The 20,733-nt window shown below is 38.9% G+C and overlaps 1 protein-coding gene across 1 annotated transcript in view; it reads left to right on the forward strand.

Moving 5' to 3' along the window:
* Window positions 1-5,440: 5,440 nt before the first annotated feature.
* LOC145994040 (protein takeout-like) overlaps window positions 5,441-20,733 on the forward strand; it is a 76,482-nt gene continuing 61,189 nt past the window's right edge. The window contains exons 1-2 of the mRNA XM_083130123.1: window positions 5,441-5,501; window positions 7,816-7,911. Coding sequence (XP_082986249.1) covers window positions 5,441-5,501; window positions 7,816-7,911 — 157 coding nt within the window. The remainder of the gene's footprint in view (window positions 5,502-7,815; window positions 7,912-20,733) is intronic.

A 20,733-nucleotide genomic window follows, 5' to 3' on the forward strand; every position in this document is an offset into this window, starting at 1 on the left:
TCAATGTTTGCATTAATGTTTCACATGAGAAATTATAATTTTTTTGACTTTTCGGGGCCCCTTAGGCTTAGAGCTCCAGCTCGCCTCTGATTTGACGTATTCATTCAAATTATAAGGTTAAACTAGAATATAAAGCCAGATAAAAACAAAAGGTTTAAGTTTTATTCCCCACATAAATTAGCCTTTTCTATTTTTCTCACTTCTATTTATTACGTTTTTCGTATGACCCTCATGGGACGCGGGGCCCAGGGTGGTCGCACACTTCACCCACCCCTTGCTACGCCAATGGTTATACAACCTCAAGGCACCTGCGCCTAGCAGAAATTCAAATATTTGCATGTGTAGTGAAATATAATGGCCGTTGGCAACACTGACAGTAGTCCTCGCGTCTGCCTGCAAGAACTACATCGAGTCTCACGGGTCTTCTTAGGACCCGGGTAAAGAAAAAGCCTGGCAGGCATCGAGCCCTGTGCACAGCTGTGACGTGAAGCTCGCTTGCGCGATGTCGAACACCTGGGCTTGACGTGCGTGTTGCATATTATTGTAGGCGCTCCTCCTCGCAGACGGGTTTTCTCTGGGTCTTGTGCAGGTCTCTGTTTACAGTACGTTTGGCAACATGTGGTGTACCCAACGCTCATTTGTTTTGTCCCGCGAACAACGTTCGGTGTCTTGCGACTCGAAAATACCCGATGTTAGTCGAAGAAAAATCAACTGATCGCTGATTCGCTGTTTCTCAGCCGCCAGTTGGTGTTGCGTTCAGAATAACCTTCGAGTGTACGCCGCTCGTTCGAGCGATAGAGCTTTCAATTCCGTACGCCATCTTGCGTCGCCCGTGCGAACTATCGGGTGCTCGAGTGAAATCCCTTTCATGCAGCACTAGTAAAGAAAGGTAGGATGAATCGTCACAAAACATTAAAATAAATATACACTACATTTACGCAAGGGGAATCTTACTGGAACTACTCCAAACGTGAAATGTGTTGTCCACATTGTACAAGGTCAGGCAAACCCTGTGGATAGTGGGAAGAAGTTATAAGTCATGGTGCTGTGTTGGATTTTTTTTTGTTGTTTTGTTTTCCCTCTTTACCTTGAACCCTTGAAGATGCAAAATCCCTTACTAGGCACAATGACACAATCTTTTCTGCAAGTAAAAGGAATCAACATTCCCCATTATATCTTTCTCTTCATCACACGCAGAAACATACATACCCTCTCTCATGGTGCACAAAATATAAATATTTAGGTAAGTCTATAATTCGATACGCAAAAAGAACATTACAAATGTTCGATATGTGCTCCCTCAGTGACGTAAAACGAGCAATTAGGCAGAGGCCATTGCCCGAGACTGTGGACCGCATACGAGCAAGATTACAGAATTGATGTCTGTCGAGTCACCAAGGGAGCACATATCGTCGAACATTTGTAAGGTGAGTTAAAAACTTCGATATTTACTCTTTTCCCTGACATGCTCTCATCCCCGTGGGTTAGTTGGACACTGAGCAAACGACTTCTGAAATCCCGCAGTGAGTTGAGACATCTTGTATATTTCTTGAAAAATATAAACTGCTATATAATATTAAACTCTTGTGTATTTTATACGTATAACGGCTTCCATAGGCGTGCGCAGATCATCTCATTAAGGGGAGAAAACAAGGATGGAGTATGGAACAAGGGGGCGAGGTATATAGTGTGTGTCTGGATCCACAGAAAATCACTCTTTTAAAAGAATTCCATCTTCCGTGGCATAAAAGTTCTTCGTTCCCCTCCCCATTTATTTATCTTCTAATTTACATATAAACATAATTTCGTACAGCAGATTCAAAACAACTACACATAATTTATTCATTTCCAATGTGACCAATTTATTCTGCGACCATATATGTGTAACACAACTAGGCTAACGAATAAAATGACTGAGTCTTAATAATAAGAATTTTGCTGGAGAACAAAGTGAGAGTCCAATTACATATGAAATAAACCTGCCGTAGTAGCTTGGAACTTTCGTCGATTTAAAATACTTTATTTTGTAAAGATAAAAATATTGTTTAATAACTAATAAGTTGTCTTTACACTAAATTTCTAAGTGAGAGTATTAGGAGGGGCAACCGTATCTCCTTGCCCCGCCCCCTTGCGCACGCCTATGAACGCCTTTTTATCCTCCTTCTTTTAGTAGTTATTTTCAATTTTCATACATAAAATACAAACACAAGCACAATAAGAAAAATAAATTATATATATATATATATATATATACAGGGTGACTGGTAATTAGATGTATTCCCTGAAAGGGGTTAAAGTAGAGACAATTTGCAATAAATTTGACCATATGATACCAAGTCCGAAAATTAGTAGTTTTCGAGATAATCGAATTTCAATTGTTTTTTTTTTAAAAATGACATTTTTCCACATAAAAACATGAATTGAGAACAACTGCTCATTGTATGGAACTTATTTCAGCGTTTTCTGATAGCTAACGAATAAGTGGTTCGTTGAAAAAAAGCTTTTCCCAAATAACAATCACATGTAAGTACCGGGTGGGTCTAAACTTACAACTGATGATAAAAAAATACACTCTTAGTTTACTTGGCAACGTATAAATAACAAAAATGGTATGACACGAAGCGTACAAATTACTTAAATTACTTCCTTGTGTCATCTGCTATCCAACAAGGTACAAATGTTGCTAACATTCACATTTGTGTACAAGAAATAATACTTCATTCATCTTCATGTGAATGGAATCAATGAACAATACAATTAAAGAACATTACACGTTTTGCTCAAAGTGGGCACCTCCGTTAGGAATGCAGGCACGCAGGTTTATACGGACATTTGGTCTCGTAACTCGTGATGTGATGGTGTCCTTGAAGTGTTGACCAGCTGTTAAGATCCTCTCCCTGAGCTCTTCTGGCGAGTTTCCGGTTTCTTGTCATGTGGCTCCAAATGTAGAAGTCGCAAAGCGGTAAATCGGGGGATCGAGCCGGCCAAAGAAACGGGCCGCCTCGGCCAATCCATTTCTTTGCGTAATTTTTATTTAGCCACTGTCGCACGCCCAGGAAGAAGTATGGATGGGGTAATCAACAATCATTTGATCGAGCCATTTTTCCTGCCTCAAATCTTAAATGGCATCACTTATGAACATTTTTTTGAGGAACGGGATGGCAATGTTGTTGGAGGATGTTCCTCTAGCTACAAGACGTGGCATGATTTATCAGCATGATGACTGCCCAACTTGATTCCCCGATCGATTTGACGCCTTGCGACTTTTACATTTGGAGTCACATGACAAGAAACCGGTAAACTCGCAAGAAGAGCTCAGGGAGAGGATCTTAACATGCCTGCATTCGTAACGGAGGTGCCCACTTTGAGCAAGATGTGGAATGTTCTTTAATTGTATTGTTCATTGATTCCATTCACATGAAGATGAATGAAGTATTATTTCTTGTACACAAATGTGAATGTTAGCAACATTTGTACCTTGTTGGATAGCAGATGACACAAGGAAGTAATTTAAGTAATTTGTACGCTTCGTGTCATACCATTTTTGTTGTTAATACGTTACCAAGTAAAACTAAGAGTGCATTTTTTTATCATCAGTTGTAAGTTTAGACCCACCCGGTACTTACATGTGATTGTTATTTGGGAAAAGCTTTTTTTTTCAACGAACCACTCATTCTTTAGCTATCAGAAAACCCTGAAATAAGTTCCATACAATGAGCAGTTTTTTCTCAATTCATGTTTTTATGTGGAAAAATGTCATTTTTAAAAAAACAATTGAAATTCGATTATCTCGAAAACTACTAATTTTCGGACGGGGTATCATATGGTCAAATTTATTGCAAATTGTCTCTACTTTAACCCCTTTCAGGGAATACATCTAATTACCAGTCACCCTGTATATATATATATATATATATATATATATATATATATATATATATATATATATATATATATATATATATATATATATATGGAGATTCTATACATAGCTACATTTAATAATTTTGAGTTTGTGTTTTTGTATTAGCCCGTTCTGGCGACCGGAACAAGTTTTGAAATTTCTTGTTTATTTACTATGCATTAGTATGATTGGTAATTGATTATACTTATTAGTAGTATGGATTAATTTGTGTAGTTTATTAGTTAGTGGGGAATGCTATGTATAGGAGGGACAACCATTCTGGTACCCAGAACTATTTTAGGATTGGGGGGGGGGGAAATATGATGGGGTGAGGGTTTAAATTAGGGTGACATTAAGTGGATCTCGGTGAATGATGGCTTGGAAGTGTCTGCACGGGCGCAAGTTCCCTGTCTGGTTTCCAGATCACGTTTAATTGTTCCCATAAGACATTGAGCAGAGCAGGCAATCTAAAAAGATGGACGAGCAATTTGAAGAACGTTGCAGGAGAATTACTGCTGTTATTAACAATTGAGAAAGAAATATATGGACTAGAAATTATGCTCGAAAGAAAATATGATTAATCAATACGTACTGTAGAATCTTCTTAATGAACTCGCATATGCATATTTTTCAATATGATTCGCAGGATTCATTCATAAAATACAATCTGTCCCAAAATATGTATCAAACATTTAATACCACTTGTAACCTACCACATGTCGTTACAAGGTGTTTGAGATCGAATCTTTTGACATTTGTTTTTGTTTCAATTCAAGTCGCGGATTCCCTCTCTGACGTACTCACTGTTGTCAGTAGAGTTAAACTTGGAAATAAACCGCCCATTTGAAGATATTTATCTTGGTGATGTGACTGCGCAAGACAGAAATAATAATTAAAGAGAAAAAAATGTCCAATCATACTTGGCAAGAAGTGCTGATGCATTAGATATCTTGCTACTAGCCACGGAGGAATAGTTGTATTCAAGGTCAGGATTTAGCAAAAGATGATTACTAATTGTCTATTCAAGTGTGAAAAAAAGAGAGAGAAAAACTTACGTAACTAAACGAGCATTACGTTTAAAATCCAGTACTGCAACAATATACTTTCTTGTATTAAAAAAAGGGTTCAAGGGCATGTGTAGGCTATGCCTTAAAAAGGTTTGGCAAATGCAAATAGTCTTCATAACTTGTTTCAGTGTTGTTGGATGATTCCTCATCACTAACATTGTCTCATCGAACCGTTCTCAAGGGAGGTAACTTCAATCAACGGCGATAATGGAAAGCTATAGACGATTACTTGCTGTAACAATATTGTTAAGCTTACTATCACAATGCACATCGATGGAATTCTGTGAGTATTGCATTTTAGTTACTTAAGTAACAGATGGCTGGCGTATCCTTTTGACATGAAAACACACAATTGAGGGAGACCCTCATCCTGGAATCTGGCGCGTGGAGATAGGGATGGAGGAAGGAAAAGAGGAGAACATGAAAAGGAGGGGCTGAGGTAGAGTGGAGAGGGTCTTAGAGAGGGAGAATGTGGTGTGCAAGAGAAGAGCAGAAAGGCGAGACAGAGAATGACAGGGGGATGATAGAGGGTGAGTAAGAACGAGAGAGATTAAAGATAAGGGAGGGGGTGAGGGGGAGAGAGGGTGCAAGAAGAGAAATGAGTGGATATGGGGAGAGGAGAGGTTAGAGATAGATAGTGAGGACATGGATAGAGGGTGAGAGAGAGGACACAGAGAATAGGATAGGAAATAGAGAGAGGAGATAGAGAGGGTAAGAAGGAATGAAAGAAGGATAGTGAGGGAGATATAGAGTATAAAGGAGGGGATATTGATACAGAAGGGGAGAAAATGAGACAGGGAGATTTGGAAATTGAGAGAAAGTAGAAATCCAGGGAGAGATGGGGGAGGTGGAGGGTGTGAGTACAAAGGGAGGAGTGAGTGAGAAGTGAAATCGAGAGTGTAACATGGAGATATAGACGGCTGAGAAGATATGGGGAGGAGGGATATGAATCGAAGGAAGGAGAGAGGGTGTAGAAGAGCTATTGAGAGAATGAGATATTGAAGAGGGGGTGGGAAGAAGGAAGCTTAGGGAACAAAAACTCATATATATATATATATATATATATATATATATATATATATATATATATATATATATATATAATGTGTGTTTTGTGTATCAGAGAATCTCTTGTGCTACAATGTGTCAGTAAAACCTTTGAAATACGAAATAATATCCAAAATTATTGGGACTTGTGCATGGACGTCCGCAGGATTTTTTCTAGGGAGGAGCAAGGAAGGTATTATTTTTTTTCCAGGGGGTTCAAACAAGGCACATTTTCCCCAAAAATAGTGTTGTTCCCTAAAAAAAACTTTGCTTAAATTTGAAATTATTGTGTTCATGCAATAATTAACACATATTATTGTGGCTAAAATGAAATTATATGTGTGAAATACATAATTTTTGGTTGACTTTCATTTTCCAGGGGGGGGGGGGCACGGTCGCCGCTTGCCCCCCCCTTCCGGACGCCCATGGATTTGTGACATGCTATCACGTAGTCAAAAACTCCCCTTGGGCCAATTGGTCACCATCACCCTCGAAGTAGTTCTTCCACGCGTACACACTGATCTAAGTGTCTCTGCCATTTTTTTATATGCATCCTGGAAGTAGTGTCCTGTGAGACTGTTCAACATTGTGTTTTATCATATCAATTGTGCAAAACTGACGGCCATTCGAGTTGATCTTCACTCTGGCGAACAGAAAGAAAGCCACGGATGCCAAGTCAGGCGAATTGTGTGGGGGTGGAATTAATATCATTCTATTTTTAGTAAAAAAAAAAAAGCCTCTGGTGAACAAGGAAGTACGCAAAAGCCAACGTTTGCACATTTTGATGCCGCGGGCACAAAACGTCACAATGGAATTGGCTGTTTGGGGGGGGGGGGGACGAATTCTTCGTACACAATCCCCTTTATTTCGCCCTTGACCCGTCTCGCTTTTCTCTCGCCTTGGGGAGATGGACTTTTCCATTGGGACGGTTCTTGCTTCGTCTCAAGGTCGTAACCGTAATCCCAGGTGTTATCACCAGTGACAACCTTGGACAAAAAGGTTGCATGGTCAGAGGCAACTTGACGAAGCTCCTTGCAGACAAAATACGCTGCTGCTTCTGATCAGCTGTCAGGATCCTCGGCACAAATTTTGGCGCTGACATGACGCATGCCCAATTCAACGGTCAGAATCCGTTGACATGACCCATGACCAGCTCCCACTTCATCAGTAAGGTAATGAATGCTTCAAAGTCGAACCTCACCAACGAATTTCGAACTGTGACAACATCGTCGGGCGTTGTGTATCCGAGAAGCGTCCTTGAGTGTTCGTCTTCCTCAACGAACATACGATTGGCCCTGAACCAAGCATGCCATCAAACACCTGTGTACGGCTCACGATTTCTTCCCTGAACTCATGTGTAATCATTTTCAATGTCTCCCTCGCACTTTTCCTCAAATTTGCATAAAATTTGATGCATACTAGGTGTTTTCTCGGATCCATCGCTAAATCACCACACACACCACAAACACGACTCCATCTAAAAGGACGTAAACAGTCAGCGCGTTCACCCACTTACGTGAAATGTTGTGCACTGATTCACAAGTTATGCTAGTACTTGCATCTACCGTTGCATCGCGCTACTATAGCAGCTGTCCAGTTGGCAGCACCAGTCCCGAGAATTCTGGATACCACCTCGTATAGCGTACGATTTACGAAGAGACTGGAAATTGAAACAAATCAACACAATTGAGATAAATTGCAAAAAAATTAAATCTTCTTGGATAGAAAATATAATGGTACTGGTTTGAAAATGCATGTGGTTTCTGCCTGTAATCTTTTTTCTCTTTACTCCTGAAGCCGATATCTTCCACGTCTGTAAAGCCAACGATCCAGATCTGAACGACTGCGCCCGGGACTCACTCCAGCACTTTCTCCAGGTCATCTCCAAGGAAGGTGAGTTAAAGCAGCGAGGGATGGAAAAAAAATCCTCAAAATGGGCAAGTTTTTTCAGTTTTTAAAATTGAATCTGTTCCTCACATGGGAGTCGGTCGATCCGGTCCGTAGACTGCCTTGTTTCTCTGAGGTGGGTGACTATTGTTTTGTGTTATAATAATATTATTGTATCTGACGTTGTTTATATCAATATCTGAACGTGACTGTTGTCTCACCCTGTACATCCCATTCTTTCTCCTGTAAATTCTATATACTCTCTCTCTCTCTCTCTCTTTCTCTCTCTCTCTCTCTCTCTCTCTCTCTCTCTCTATATATATATATATATATATATATATATATATATATATATATGGGTGTGTGTATGTGGATGTCGCACCCTCATTTTCTTTTATTTTATATTGTTACTAAATATGTTTCTGAATTCATGCACTTCCTTGAATTAAATCTTTTCAGTAATAAATTATTCGCATACTTTTTTCACCATATAAGGCATGAAACCAATATTTGCATAAATATTGTTTTTGATAAAACAATGTATGGTTTAGTGAGCTTTCAGACTAAAGGCTCAAGCGACACTTGCAAACGAACATTCAGGAATAAATGCAACTTTCTGTACCTGAGTGCTACAAGCAGCACGTGCCACGTGCTGCTTGCGTCTCGCTCGAACTGCGTCGTTTTCTCAACAGGGTGCATCATGTCGTCTCGTCCTGTTCGTCGTGCATGCGCAGTGAATGCTTTCTTCTAGACTGGGACGGCGGTTGTCGCTAAGGTACGAAAGCTGCCGCAGGAAGCTTTCAGATCGAAGCGACAAGCGACGTGCGAAAAGGGCGATTCACGTCAAAGTGATAAGCGACTAACGACATAGACCCTTCCAGTCTATAAGAAAGCATGCACCGCGTTAAAAAGACCGAGGTTACACGATGCACATCGTTGAGAAAACTGTCCTGTTCGAGGGACATGCAAGCAACAAGCGATCCGTGTCACTTGGCGCTTCGATCTGAAAGCTCTCGTAGGGAGCTGGAGTATGAAATGACATCCAAATATGTACGTCTGACTACGTGTAATGTGTAAATATAGTTTGTACAGTACAAGTTATTGTTCAGAGATAATCGGAGTGCATTTTCAATGGATAATTTGGAAATATGCTTTGATGTTCATTGTAATCAACAGTAACTAACGTGCTGCTGTTACTGGCGAGAGTAGGCTATCTACGGGGGTTACAGCAAAAGTCATGTCAACTACAGGGTGAATATAAAGTTTCGATCCATTTTTGTGAAAACTGCTGATTTCTTCTTCGTGTACATGATGTGAAAGATCCTGAATACTGAAGAGAGAATAGGTGTGGTGCGTGAACGTTTGCGGGGATTAAGCTTCAAAGAGGTCCAGGCAAAGTTCGAAAGGAAATTCCACAATTCTGTTCCAACCAGGGCTAATATCAGGCTACTGATTCAAAACTTCAAGCGAGCATGTACTGTGAACAATGCTAAACTTCCGGTAAGGCCAAGCGTAGCAGCCGAAACCATGCAGCGGGTAGAAAGTATTTTTTTATACCATCACCAGAAACTCAAATGCAACAAGAAGGTTAAGATTAAGCCGGGAACTTTTGTTACCACAACCGACTGTGTGGAAGATACTCCTTCACACCCTAAAAAAACAGTCATACCATTTTCAGGTGGTGCACAAGTTACAAAGGGTGGACTGTGCTAGTCGCGAAACAATGTGTGCAGAGCTGTTACAGGCAGTGGAGCAGGAAGATATGTTGTTTATTGATGAAGCCACATTCCGCATGGGTGGAATTAGCATTAGCAAATTTTCTTTCTATGTTTAATCTCCATTCTTCCAATAGTATTAGGAATGGCAATGGAAGAACCTTAGATTTAGTATTAACTAATTTAACTAATATTAATGTCATTAGATCTACCGATACGATTGTACCTGAAGATTACCATCACCCTGCATTGATTGTCGAAATTGTAAATTCTTTTATAAAATTCAGAGAAAAGATCAGTGGCGTACCCACTTATAATTATTCAAAAGCGAATTTTCTTGGCCTATATAAGGACCTGGAGAAAGTAAATTGGGATCAAATAATTAAACATCATAATCCAAATATTGCATTATCACAATTCTACTCATTACTAGACGCAGTTATAAGTAGGTATGTCCCTAAAAGGAAAAGATATAAAAGATCATATCCAAGCTGGTTCACATCTGAAATAATAAGAACTTTAAAGAACAAAGAATATTATAGGAAAAGGAAGAACTTATCCTATTATAACAACATTATGTTTATAGAGACACGTAGGAATTTAAAGAGTATGATAAGTAAACCATACAAGTCTTATTTGAGAAATGTTGAAGAAAATATCACTGATAACTCAAAGATGTTTTGGAATTTCATTAAAAACAAAAAGAGAAATTTAAGTAAACAGAAACAAATGACTTATGAAGCCCAAAATCTTGAGTCCAGCAAGGAAATTGCCGATTCCTATGCTAAGTATTTTAACAGTGTGTATTCCTCTTCTCCCTCATCATATTCAATTCCTGAACCTTCCTATACTGAAGTAACTCATTGTCTTAACATTCACTCAGTAACTAATGATGATTATAACGAATCTGTAAAAAAATTAAAATCGAGTAAATCTAGTGGTGCGGATCAAATTCCTACTTATATATTTAAAGCTTGCGCTGACGTATTACGCATACCACTTTGTCATATATTTAATCTGATATTAAAAACCCAAATATTTCCCGATATTTGGAAAATTAGTAAAGTAGTCCCCATTTTTAAATCTGGTAATGCTTGTGATGTAAAAAACTATCGACCTATATCTCTTATATCCGCTCCGTCTAAGATATTTGAACAAATTATTTATAAAAAAATATTTAACCATGTCAAACCATTTATAACTACAGAGCAACATGGGTTTTACCCGAACAGAAGTACTACAACGAACTTGATCACATTAACCCAATTTGTTTTTGACTCATTTAATGAGGGATCCCCAGTAGATGTAATATATATTGATTTTGCCAAAGCTTTTGACAAATTAGACCACTCAATTTTGCTTCAGAAATTATCAAACTTTGGCTTTTCCATAAGTTTATTAAAACTAGTAGCTTCCTATTTAAGTAATCGAACCCAATTTGTAACATATAATCAGGTAACCTCTTTTCCGTTTATTGTGCACTCTGGCGTACCACAGGGTTCAAATTTGGGCCCTTTATTTTTTCTATTATATATTAATGACTTACCACGAACAATTAAATACTCCAAGTGCTTATTGTTTGCCGATGATGTAAAAATATACAAGAGAGTAAATCATGAGACTGACTGCCTAGCTCTCCAGTCCGATTTAAATAATTGTTACGTTTGGTCACAAACAAATAAGCTTTCTTTTAATGTCAATAAATGCTTTGTACTTTCTTTTGCTCGACGACATATGAGATACACTCACAAATATATAATTAACAGTAATTCTTTAAGTAGAAAAACCATTACCAAGGATTTAGGAATATGGTTAAACAACAAACTCACCTTTGATACTCATATTGAAAAAGTAGTTAACGACTCTTATAAAATGCTTGGCTTTGTTTTAAGAAACTCCAAAGATTTATTTAATATCAACTCTTTAGTATATTTATTTAATAATCTTGTACGAGCAAAATTAGAATACGGGAGTACGGTATGGAACCCATATATCTCATGCCATATCAATAAAATGGAAAAAATTCAGAATAAATTTTTACGACATATTTACTACAAAAAATACAAGAGATCTTCATATGCGGATCGCATCTCCTATGTTAAATTACTAAATGAATTCTCATGTGATACACTTCAACGAAGACGCGAAACGGCTGACCATATATTCCTATACAAACTTGTCAATGGTATACTTGAGTGTGAAAATCTTATACAGTTGATAAACTTTAACGTCAATTATAAGGTATTAAGAGTAAGACAACCATTTTACTGCAATAAATCAAACACAAAATTCCATCAAAATTCTCCAATCATTAGATTATTAAGTAAACATAATAATATTGTCCCGAATGGAATTGATTTGGATTTTGCTTTTAATATTAAAAACTATCTATATAGTTTAAACAACATATTAGATATAATATACAAATAAAACAGATCTAATTCTAGAGTGATTTATTTATAGTCGCAAATACAATTTATAGCTTTCTAAATTTTGTATACATATAAACGAATTCAAATTTGAACTTTTGCTTTGTATTGATTATTCCTGTTTCCTATTTAAATAGTGGTATTCGTATAATTTCTTTAATCTTCTCAAGCTTTTATAGTTTGTTACTTGTTTATGTTTTGTTTCTTCTGTCCTTTAGTTTTCTCCTCTGTTCAAAATTTGTAATATGTATATGTATGTAATTTTTTGTATCTGTGTAACTTTTGTATTTGTATAACTTTTTGTATTCATATTTGAATACCCACCATCGTGAGGAAATTGTGGAGCTCCGAGTGAGTGAGCGTAATCCGGTCGCCAAGTCCTACAACGGCTGAGGGTTGGTCGGGCCGACCACCCGACCCCCTAGTCTGGCTGCAGATCTCCACGCCCCCTTGGTGGCCCGCGTGGGAGGGAGGCCAGCAGTCGGTAGGTAAGCCAGGGCCCAATATTGGGCTGTAGCGCTATAGGTAGGGAGACAAATTTATGGTAAATAAAAACTGAGGAGAGCGGTAAAAAAAATGCTAGGTCGGCGGTATATACCAGCGGTGAAAAAAAAATTTCGGCACACACTTTTGAATGGTGAGAGGATACCAAAAAAAAAAAAGATTTAAGTTTTGTGATCAGCATCTGCTTGTGTTATATTTTCTCAAGTCTAACAATGAATCTATTCAGAAAATGGTGAACACAGAGCGTACGTTTGTTTACGTTTTGGCTTCCAAGCCTTTCTTATCTTATCTTACTCTTCGCAGACAGACTAATGCTGAAATCGTTGCTACAGCTAGCAAGTTGAATATAACTGGCAGCTGTGAAGAGATTAAGAGAAACAAAAGAAATGCAGCTTGACGAGCACGGCAATTAGCAAAGTTTTCGAATGGAGACTATGCGCATGAGAAATCACAATTTGCAGCTTTTTCCGATGTGATCGAAGACATTTTGTTTTACAACTGCTAGTAGTAGGTTACTTTAGACAACTGTTTCGTCACAAATCGGCAGTGTAAACACACGGCCTCGATTGCCGATTTTTGCGTGTTTCCTACTTAAATCGATGATATTTCGTGAAAAGGCGTTTATTTCGTGGAAAAGCACACATTTCGCGTTACTTCGCGAATGAAATTCGCACATATTTCATCATTGGTGATGTAATTATTTGCAGAATGTTATAAATTGCAACGTTTCTTCACATTTCGCATTTTCGCGCATCACGAAAATTCAATGTCCCTAGCTATAGGGTTAGGGGTTACTATGAGTAAATTTATAGAATTGCATTGTATAGGTACACTAAAAAAGGAACACTCAACACAATAACAGCTTCTGAAAGTTTATATACGAGGGCAGTCCTGATAAAATTCCAATGGTGCCTGTACGCAGCACTAATGGCCGGAGGAAGTGGCATGTAGCTGTAATCTGGTACAGTCGCAATGCAGCCGTTTTAGGACAGTTCTAGGTTAAAGATTGCAGCTCTCATACAGTCTCCCACCGACTACGATGTAGTCTACGTGTAGTAATCAGATTTTCGTGTGAGGTGTGTAGACCGGACGTCTTGAGTGGTCAAGACGATGGTGCAGATAATTCACAGAAGGTCAATCGAATGTGCACAACCTCATACAGTTGAGTATACGCGGACCCTTTGCATCACTTCAGGTGAGAGATCTTGGACCACTCCCTGTACAGCCCTGGCCTTGCATGTACCGACTTTCATCTCTTTGTTCAACTGAAGAGGTTTCTGGCAGGACAAGGATTTGACAGCTACACTGCGGTAGAGATAGTTCCAGTCTTTGCTGTCAGAGACATATGCCATGGACATACAAAATTTAGTGCTACGACAAATGCCAGAACAACGGTTTTGATTATGCCGAAAATTAGGTTAGGACTCACTGTTACTAATGCAATAAATTACTTCTGATATTCTTGTCTTATTTATGGCTAATTGGTAAGGACCTTGATTTTTTATTATTGTTTTTCAAAGTACTCTTTTTTTTATTTTTTACTATTTGGTGTTATTCACATTTCTTATCAAATACCTGAAATTATACCTTCATGGTGTATTTAAACTACTGTTTCAAATTGTAAGTGACATGGCCTACGCCTCTTCGTTAGAGTTTGATATCTTGGAAGTTATTTTTGGAAAGTTATTTTCAATATCCCCTGTTTTATTTTAAGGTAAGGGATTTAGATAATGGAATTTTCCCCGTATATACTGAAGGGTGCATAGCGACCATAAGTGGCGAAGCACCCAAAAGTTTTAAATCAATCAATCTCACGTGACAGGTATCGATATATTATGGCACCAAAAATTGGCATTATCTTTTTTTTTTTCCCTGTTAGTGTTACGTTTCCCAAAATTCGCATTTTTGTTTTAGAACATTTTTCTGCCAAATATACCAGAACTTAATACTTCCATTGTGCTTTTAAACTATTATTCTAAATTGAAGGTCACCTGGTCTACGTATTTTCATGACAGTTTGATATGTTGGAACATATTTTTGAGGAAGTAAAAGTAAAAGTAAAGTGCTCCCCTGTGCTTATGACCAAGCCATGAAGGCATCTAGGGGGTGTGGAGTTAGGGCACCACACTTTCTTAACCACGGCCGAAGTTGGGGGTGATGTGATCAGCACCACGGTCCTGGCTACTGTTAACCCCAAAAGTTTCCTCCAGGTATCCGCTTGATGCGACGCTGGGTGGGCGCCGGAGCAGTTGGAACAGGTAGAAAAGATCCCGGTTCTCCCCTGCAGGTGATCGACCCCGGGTCTCTCGCATGCTAGCCAGACGCCCTAACGACTGAGTTGCATTATTTCTTGCTCGACAAATATCGATGGTGCGCACTTAGCTTGGTAATTCAAAACACATCTCGCGCGACAAATACTGAAGATCTGGCTCCCGTGTGACGGTAGATACGCACGCGATATCCTGTTAGAACCCTGCCACTTTGCTCTGTGATGCAAATTGTTTTGATTGAAGTTGGAAAAATCGTGCGAAATACATGATTTAATGTGGCTGTCGGAATTATTCCATGTATAACAAGCATTATAGTTTACTCTTGAATAAATGTTGGAAACTTGCATGTTCTATGTACACAAATATGGCACATTTTGTTTCTTTAAGCCTAGAAAAGACAAGAATCTTGGGATTTCATGCCAACAATTCGCATTTTATGCCAAATTCGCGTTATTTCGATATTCCGAACGGACGAAAAATGTGTCCAGACATCACTGCACATTCTTAAACACAACTTCGCAGCAATTAATATTTTTCACGGTTTTCGCGTTTGCTAAAAATCAAGGTTCCTACTAATTGGAAATTACTTTCTGGTAACCCCTCGTATAAATCAGTAGATGAAAAGTGAAAATTTAGCAGGGCTGGCAGAGAAAAGTCAATTCTTGAACAAAGTGATATGCTTTTATGATTGAATGATTCGAGTAAATATGATATTAAAATATTTACGTATTTATTATTAGTATTTTATTTCAAAATATTGGACATTAACTTCACTCAGTGAAAGATTAATGACCATCTCTCGTGAGTTTAAACAAACAGGACAGAGTGTGGCGTCAATTTCATTGCAATATTAGTGTTGCAGAAAATTTGAGGTTGGGAGCATTTGAGGTTCACTTGCCAAATTTTTATAACATTCACCAATGCACCTTTATGTTTCACTTTTTCGTGATAGTATTCAATATATATCCAGTTATGTTGGATTCTTCTTGATATCTAAGCATAGTGCAATGTCATTGTAAACGTGTGTTAACTTATGCGAAACCAGTAATACGTCAGGATGATGAAAGAAAACCTTTGTAAGCACTGCTACATTAAATAAGGTGAAGTCAGCCAGGAGAGTAATAAAATTCCAGCAGCATATTTGCAGTCTAAAGCTCTTCTTGTTTATGCATGCGATTTTTGTTGGATGTTGCAGTCCGAAGACATCCAACAAAAATCAATTCCATAAGAGTTCCATGCATGCAATTACTGTCGCATGTTGTAGTGGGATACTTTTTCGGGTGGCGATATTCGACAAAAATCGTATGTATCAATGGACCCTATTTGTTTCCATGTTCCTTCAGTTTGTCCAACAAAATGCCTTACTACGACGTCCGACAACTATCGGACGGCGCCACCCGCTCCCATCCCCTCCATCTGTCATCTGTTGACAGTTCTGTCACCTTACTACTCCCATACGGACAAGAAAAAATGATAATTCAATGCATTTTATACGTAATATTTAGAGGCTTAACACATTTTTCTGCCCCTTCGGAAATTTCTCTCTCTCTCTCTCTCTCTCTCTCTCTCTCTCTCTCTCTCTCTCTCTCTCTCTCTCTCTCTCTCTCTCTCCCCTCCTGCCATCACTGGTTTCTGGAGCCGTGGTTGTGTTGTTCTTAAAAGGGGCCTAAAAGTTGAGGCCGAAACTTAGCAACAAGATTTCCTGTTCCCGTGCAGAGTTTCATAAACGATATCTTTCAAAAAAAAAAAAAATCAATCAAGACAAAATTCCCTGACATTTCCCTGACTTTTTTGACACCTCAAATTCCCTGGCTTTTCCCGGTTTTCCAGGTCTGTCGCCACCCTGAGTAAGTAAGCATAATGTAAAATATTTATTTAATATATATAAGTGAAATCAGTTACTTCGTATCAATCTCATAATCGAAAAGGATTTACGACAGAGATCTTTTCGGGTCGTGTTCGAACAGGAAACATCACGTATGTACCGAGTTGAATTGCGACATCTATTTTCACGTAGTGCTACCCCCCCCCCTCTTGAAAATTTTCAATGGGAATAATGGTCGAGTAACACGTTGTATGTTTTCCCTCTGAACTTAACTGTACCAAGTGCGAATTTTTGTGTCGCATATTCTGGCTTTGTTGTCTTAAAAATAATAAAAAGTCCCCCCCCCCGGTGCATCTTATTGCATTGATTTGCACGTCTTACATTTTGTAGCTTATGAATTAGACTAAAGGAGACAGGTAGATGTATTCTATGCTGACCTGGCCAAGGCGTTAGATTCGAAATTCGTTAATTCAGAAGCTATCGTATTTTAATATTTCTTAAAACGTAATTATGCTGCTAAAATCTTGCCTAATGGATCGAAAGCAATTTGTCAATTATAGAGGATACGTATATCGGGAATACCCTATGCCTTCTGGGGTGCCGCAGGGCTCCAATTTAGGCCCACTCCTTTTCTTACTCTTTATTAGCGACCTCCCGAAAATTATTACGAAATCGCGTTGCCTTATATTTGCTGACGATGTAAAAATATTTAGAACAATGTGCTCTGACGAAGACAGCCTTGACTTGCAGGCAGACGTAAATAGATTACTACAATGGAACGAAAATAATAGACTTTCTCTTAATTTTGATAAATGTCAGGTAATGTCTATAACAAACGTTCAAACAATAAGAAACTTCCAGTGTCAGATGGGAGGAAAACAAATAACTAGGGTCACTAAATTCACGGATCTTGGTGTCACATATGACGCAAATCTATGTTTTAAAGAGCATATCCATCATATCGTTAACCAAGCGTATAAGAAATTAGGATTCATAAAAGGATGTGGGGAAGATCTGAAAAGTACATCAATATTAATAACATTGCATGTCTCCCTAGTACGCTCCCTCGTAGAATATGCATCAGTAATATGGCAGCCTTTGGACAAAAACATATGAGGGAAATAGAGATGATTCAATCCAAATTCTTGAGGTATCTAAAGTACAAAAAAGACAAAGTGAACTCTAATTTCACTCCGTACTCTGAGCTTGTATCGCAGTTTAATATTGAAAAAATTGAAGAAAGGTGTAATCTAAATTTGATGAGCACGCTATATAAAATTGCAAATAACAAAATAGACTCTATGGGGTTAGTATCTGTATTACAATATCGTGTACCTCAAATGGGAACCAGACCGAAACCTGGTTGTTTCGTGTACCAAAATCTAGAACAAATTATGTAAAGATATTTTCGATGTAGAAAAATGGGTAAAAATTATAATGAAGTGGTAGCAAATGATCCGAGCGTTGATATACAATATGTCACTTCAATCATTCAAAAGAGCCCTACTGGCTCAGTGGAGAAAGGAGTGAGGAGTTCGTCTATATAGTAATTAGTGAAACAATTTACTGGATGTTATGCACAAATATATGTAATGCACAAAATGTATGTATGCCTCAATGGAACAATGTTCTGTGGCAGGAGCCTATATTCCAGGCTAAGCTAGCTAGGCTATCTGCGAAGCCTGAAGCCTAAAAAGTAAAATACTGAAGAGAAATCTCTTAGAAACTGTGTGAATTAAGCTGATTTGAAAAAGAAGATAATGGCGATTCTGAAGTTGGCAACCTGAATTCTTAGGAGTTGGCAACCTGAATTCTTAGGAGTTGGCAACCTGAATTCTTAGGAGTTGGCAACCTGAATTCTTAGAAGTTGGCAACCTGAATTCTTAGGAGTTGGCAACCTGAATTCTTAGGAGTTGGCAACCTGAATTCTTAGAAGTTGGCAACCTGAATTCTTAGAAGTTGGCAACCTGAATTCTTAGAAGTTAGCAACCTGAATTCTTAGAAGTTGGCAACCTGAATTCTTAGGAGTTGGCAACCTGAATTCTTAGAAGTTGGCAACCTGAATTCTTAGGAGTTGGCAACTTGAATTCTTAGGAGTTGGCAACCTGATTTTTTATAAGTTTGCAACCTGACTACCGTTGGATGGCAACGTGGCTTCCTTGAAGACGTCAAGAATAAGTCTAGTCTTCTCCCTTCCTCCATAGCCAAGGACCAGGTGTCATAGTAGATAGAACAGGTCTTACACTCAGCATACGCCACTGTTCTGTGGCATCATTTGTTTAATAAATAAATAACTAAATACAGAAGACAAACGTCTCCAGTATTTCCCCGCTCTGCGATTACGCGTTGATAATTCCCGATACTCAAGGTCGTCTGACTTGTTGATGCCGGTTGCTGGTAAAGAAACAGACCGGTTGCCTACTCCTCTAGCTTGCAGCCAGCGACAAAGTAGGGCAAGGTGAACCATGCATTGCAACACTGCAGTCTGCTGCTGCACAGCCACCAGGAAAAACAAGTGAATAAAGAATCTATTAAGAAGTCCTGAACGCAAACGATGATACTTCATCCTGATTCTACTGCAGTGTGTTCAATCTGCAATATTTTATCATATCACTTATACCATGTCTCAGTTATCTCTGGAGCAAGGCCGCGCATAGCGGCAGAGAAGGGGAGGAAATCGAGTGGGCAAAGCGAAGCAGTAGACGCTGTTCGAAAGCTGGTAATTGCAGTCGCGTCCCCCCTCCACGGAATTCAGTTTCCTCTCACGTGCGTCACTACTTGCGCAGAGACTTGTTTTCGTTCGCCTGCTCCGCAGATAGTTGGGACAGGTTATAGAGCAAAGTAAATCCTCAAAAAGGTCACCTGACACGAATACAATGGAGGAGGAGGGGGATCTCAGGGTTTATTCATCGATTGTTAAACTTCTCATGTCGGTGACCACCATCTCCCCCTGCAACACACAATATTTTCTGCTTTCTTCCCTCGTCCGTACTTTTCAATCTTCCAAGGAAGGTCGTCAGCGGGTCCTGGAGAATATCTTACGAGGGTCGGCTGGAAAGTTTGTGTCCTGACCCAGAAGGAAGCAGTTTTGGTTCATGAATTTTTTGTATGTTAGAGAGTATTCGTATGGATACCCTACGAGGTTACACGCTATAATGTTGAGCCGTTCCTTTTCAGCAGGTGGAATTGTGAGCCAGGATGGAGCGCATCGCCGATTCGGTATCTGCACATTTGCAACGCATGCGTGAAGACTTTCTGAAGACTTTCTGAACAGGATTGTGACTCAGGATGAAACGTGGTGTCATCATTTCGACCCAGAGACAAAACACCAGTTCCGCCAGTGGCAACATTCCTCATCTCCTCCGCCAAAGAAGTTTCGTTGCCAAACTTCCGCGGGAAAAGTGATGGCGTCCATTTTCTGGGACGCACAACGTGTTATCCTAATCGATTTCCTCATGAAAAGAAAGAGAGAGAGAGAGAAACAGAAAGAAAAGAAGAGGTAGAGTGGAAATGAAAAATAGAAAAGGAGGAGAATATAGATATAAAGGAACAGAAGAAAAATAACGAGTTGGAAAAATCAGAGGATAAATTAGAGAAAAATAGGGAGAGAAAATCGAATCTTGACAACCACGATCACCAATCACCGAAGAGGATCCTGGATTCGATTCCAGGTGGATGCACATAGTGGTTCGGATTCCACCTTAAACTGTAGGCCCAGTCCCGATTAGCGTACCTGAGCAGAATGTAGACTTAAAACTAAAAATAAATAAATAAAAGCCACCTAGAGACTTTTTAGAGGATTACTTTAATTTTTGTTATTTAGCGTCGCTCTTGTCCACTTGTGGCTAATCGGGACGATGAGGATGAAACTGATGTAGGGACACTCAGAAAGAACATCCATGCCCAGGCTGGGATTCGAACCTGGGACCCCTGGCGTCGTGGAGAGCTATACTAACCACTCCGCCACACAGTTCGCCATATTTTAGAAGAAAAATTACACACACGCATATACACACTAAGCAATAAGAGAAGGAGAAAGAAGATCGAAACCTAAAGAAATAGTCATTAAGGAACAGAAATAGATA

The sequence above is a fragment of the Lepisma saccharinum genome, chromosome 10 (assembly GCF_977018435.1).
Source record: "Lepisma saccharinum chromosome 10, izLepSacc3.1, whole genome shotgun sequence".
In the NCBI taxonomy this organism is placed as follows: Eukaryota; Metazoa; Arthropoda; class Insecta; order Zygentoma; family Lepismatidae; genus Lepisma; species Lepisma saccharinum.